The sequence below is a fragment of the Sinocyclocheilus rhinocerous genome, unplaced genomic scaffold, assembly GCF_001515625.1.
Source record: "Sinocyclocheilus rhinocerous isolate Xijiao unplaced genomic scaffold, SAMN03320098_v1.1 scaffold432, whole genome shotgun sequence".
NCBI lineage: Eukaryota > Metazoa > Chordata > Actinopteri > Cypriniformes > Cyprinidae > Sinocyclocheilus > Sinocyclocheilus rhinocerous.
The window spans coordinates 1,314,459-1,318,480 of NW_015627225.1; the positions used below are offsets into that span (position 1 = coordinate 1,314,459).

Below are 4,022 nucleotides of genomic sequence, written 5' to 3' on the forward strand. Positions count from 1 at the left end.
TGCTGCATTATTTTGCTCATTGCGCCATCCTGTGGCCTCGGGAGAAAAGCCAAAAGTTTCCTTCAGACCTATTTAATCTGCATATAAAACATTAGAAATAAGATATTTGTTTAATTTTTATTGTGTGTTTGACTGTTAAAACAAAAAATATTTGTTGCTTGTCTCAATAAATTGGGTTAATTTAAAAATACAGTGGTTACAGTTAAAAAAAAATTTCTATTGCTCTATTGCGCTTAAAGGCATATAAGCACACATGTAAAAAGACATTACATATTATTTAGCAAGCCTGCAAACACCTAAATCAATGATTAAATAAAGCATTTCTGGCAAATCCAGGTAATTATGACCGTTATAGCACCACCTATGGTCGGATTTCCATACATTTTTGTATGCTTTTTTTAGAATCATCTGTTGCATGTGCTCACCTAGTTTCATGAAGTTTTGAGTTTTCATTTAGGATTTATAGGCCTTTGGGTATAATTGGCCTCGCCCCTTTAAAAATGACCCTGTTATAGCTAACCAAAGTGTAAAGTTAAATTTTTTTTTTTTTTTGTGATAATTATTGATCTAGACAGTGCAGAGAATTGTACTGCAGTGGTTTGGTTGAGATTGAGCAAAAAACCTAGGACAAGCACTTTTTAGATAATCGTGAATAATTAATGAACAATTTGATTGACAGCAGTAGTTCTAGAGGCAAAGTTGTTTGGAATGAAGAGGTCTATCATATGATATGAATATCATGTGTATGTGTGAAAAACCGCGCAATATACAATCGTCTAAGCCCTTGAAAAATGCGATATCACCCCCCAGTGGCCGATTTCTTTCACATTTCTCACAGACCTTTAGGGCCATGAGTCGAACATGCCCACCGAGCATGTTAACCTTGTCTAATAGGTGCTCAAATTTCATTGGTCAATGGTGGCCTGTTATTTGAGATACGCAAACGTCCTTATAGACACTTGTGGCACATTGGACCAAGATCTTGCATACCAATTTAATGTTGATAGGACATATGTTTGCATAGTAGGGGTGTGACAATAAATCAATTCATGTATCTATTCTGTGATTTAAGGCATCTCGATTCTCGGGAATCAATTCTGAGCTTAGTTTTTAACAGCAGATGGTGCTCTAGGCTAGTTTTTAACCTCACACTCAAATGCTCATGAAAAAGAGCACTTGTGTGTTTGGCTGAGTAATGTAAGTGGTTAAATGTACTTGCACTTCAGCTTTTATGACGCAAGAATAATGTAACCAGCCCACTGTGAACACTCTTGTAATTCGCTTCTACCTTTAAAAAGTTAATGAATGATTATTTTAGATTCAAGTGGTGTGTGTAAGGAACTGGAAGCAAAAAAAGTACGGTTGTTTCTAAAGCGCGCAGTACTGCTGTTAAAAACTAAGCTCAGAATCGTTTCCAACGACATTAGACACTTGAGCCTGTCAATAACGTTTTAGGAGTTGCGAGCGATTTCGTGCTTTTGATCGCTGTAGCGCCCCCGTTAGGCCGACTGGGGTGAGCTTTGGTGACGTTGTAGGCGGTGTGAGTACTACCATCCCTCCAAGTTTCAAATCTCTACGACTTAAGGTTTGGTCTGCCCGATCAGTTTTATGTGGGGAATGCTGATCCTTGGCCATTCTAACAATTACAATTACATTAAAACAAATACAATTACAAATTAACCCCTAATAAATAAGAAAATTGTGAATAGTGGTAAAATGACAAATATGACAATGCTACTTCTCTCATGTCCCACAGAAGGAAGAAAGTCCTTTGGAAACTATTTCTTTAACCACTGCACAAAATATCATACTGTAATCCAAAATATTAAATTATACAGGATAATATAAATTATAGAGTCAGACACTCACATTCTTTGTAGTACAATGGAGCAACTCGGGAGTGAGAGGCGGAGTTATAACGTCACTCTCCACTGGGCTCCTCCCAACCACTAGAGGGCACTGCGGTTTGGCAGGAATTGGTCGATTTAGCTTGTAGGCTTGTAATGAGGGTTTTGTCAGCACAGAGTTAGGCAGAAGAGGCCTTTTTATGGAATTAGGAGGTGTTAAACTCTCTGAAGAAGGAGCCCCAGCAGGTAGTCTATCTGTTATCCCCTTTCCAAATCCCAGGCCCCCCAATCCGAGCACTAGACGGCCTTTGCTCAAGCTCAAAGGAGATTTGAGTCCAACTGTTCGCGGAGGACGAAGCGGTGTATTAGCAAGCGGTTTGGCTAGCTCCACTGCCTTGTTGAAAGAGAAGGAGCGCATCATGGGTGCGGACGTTGGTGAGGGCAGTTGCTTGAAGTGAGTGAAGCTCTGAGAACGCACCATGTAGTCAGGCATGAGCGACTGCCGTGAGAGGCTGTCATTGGACTGGGACAAACTGTCTCTGGAGGTGCTTCGAGTGGAGCTAGAGCTCGCTCTTGGACGCTGAAGCCCTGAAGAGCTTGCTTGGCTTGGTGAAGACCCCAGAGATGAAGTCCCATTTTGAGTTGGCTTGGAGCCTGAGCTTTTTTGGGATACATCCTGACTTTTGGAGGCTGAGGTGATTTGAGAGTTTTTGGGCTTTGGTTTAGGACTTGGGATGGATTTAGGGGATTTAGGTGCAGGTTTGGGGCTTCCAGTGGACAATGAGGAGGCAGATCTGCGCACTTTGGTTGCGGGAGTAGAAGGGCTTTTTAACTCCCTACTTCCTGGAGAATGTTGGGAGCGAACTTCTTTATTCTCTTCTGGTATCGTGCCCTCAACTGGGTTTGAAGGGTCCACCGGCCCACCACTATCCTTTCTCCATTTCATGGAGAAGGAGGAGGCTCTGACCACTCCATTTGGCCTAGCTGGGGGATTCTTGCCCTCTTGCGTGAGCGCAGTCTGGGTCGTACCATTGGGAAGGGATGAGGGAGTACCACTGACTGGACGGGCACCAAATTTTGGCAGTCTGGACACCATGGAGGACTTACTGAGGACCTTCTGTTCCATCAGCAAACAGCAGAGTCATGGATGAACAAAAAAGAGAGACCTAAAGAGAGAGAGGCACAAATAGAAAATAGCACATTTTTTGTGAAAACTATTAATCATCTAAATTAGTCAACACAAAATACTCATTTATTTTGGCATGAAATCAGTAGTTGGCATGAAATCCATTTGTCATGTGGAGTGATGTTTTATACAGTACTTATCTCAAACAGCATTTGATAATTATTTTCATAATTATTATGCATTAAGATTTTATGTCCTCAGATAACTTAATAAACCACATGCTTTATTTACTTTTTAACATTTGTCACACCACAGGATTACTTTAAATGAACTAATCAATTTGGGATAAACGTGTTTAAGAAATAAAACATGAATAATGAGGAGGAAATGTAAAATCCCTTGAACTGGACTGTACATTACATACTACATCTAAATTTTATTCTTAGGGAACAGAACAATGGACAAAAACACAGTATATCAACAGAACAAGGTCAGCTTCTCATAAGTCATCTAAATGATCACATTTACAGTACATGGACCTCTGACACCTAGTTTTTCTAGTTCGGCATCTTAGTAACTTAGTAACTAAAGCAACTGAAGTAAATTAGTTTGTGTAGCTGTAATAATGTTCCTGTGTGTGAAAGTATGAAGAGAAAAAGCAAAAACTGTACACAACTCAACCCATGTTCCTCAGGCCAAGGATTTACTATTATACAGTATTTTTATTACATTGCCTCAGAAAGTCCATATAAAATATCATAATTTAGAATTAAAATACATGAGGTTTGGGTGTTTTACTTTGTGTGTAAGAGAAAAAACAAGAAAAACATGAGATGCAAAACTGATTTACTAGGGAGACATTTACTCCTTTTACTTTAAACCCTTAAAAATAGGGTCTGAAGGAATTTTCTGTATTGAAATAGAGTTTTTTGCATTGAAATATAATTTTGCATTGTTACATTTCAGGGTTAAAGGAAATATCCTTAAACTTAACAGATAATGTCCTGGCAGAAAATTACTAATTATTAAAAACTTATGCTGTATTTTCT

General features: G+C 39.1%; 1 protein-coding gene across 1 annotated transcript in view; it reads right to left on the reverse strand.

Moving 5' to 3' along the window:
• The window catches only part of LOC107721703 (serine-rich coiled-coil domain-containing protein 2-like), a gene marked incomplete at its 5' end in the record, with an annotated part of 37,417 nt that extends 34,429 nt beyond the window's left edge, over positions 1–2,988 (reverse strand). The window contains one exon of the mRNA XM_016529842.1: positions 1,870–2,988. Coding sequence (XP_016385328.1) covers positions 1,870–2,988 — 1,119 coding nt within the window. The remainder of the gene's footprint in view (positions 1–1,869) is intronic.
• Between the last annotated feature and the right edge of the window lie 1,034 nt (positions 2,989–4,022).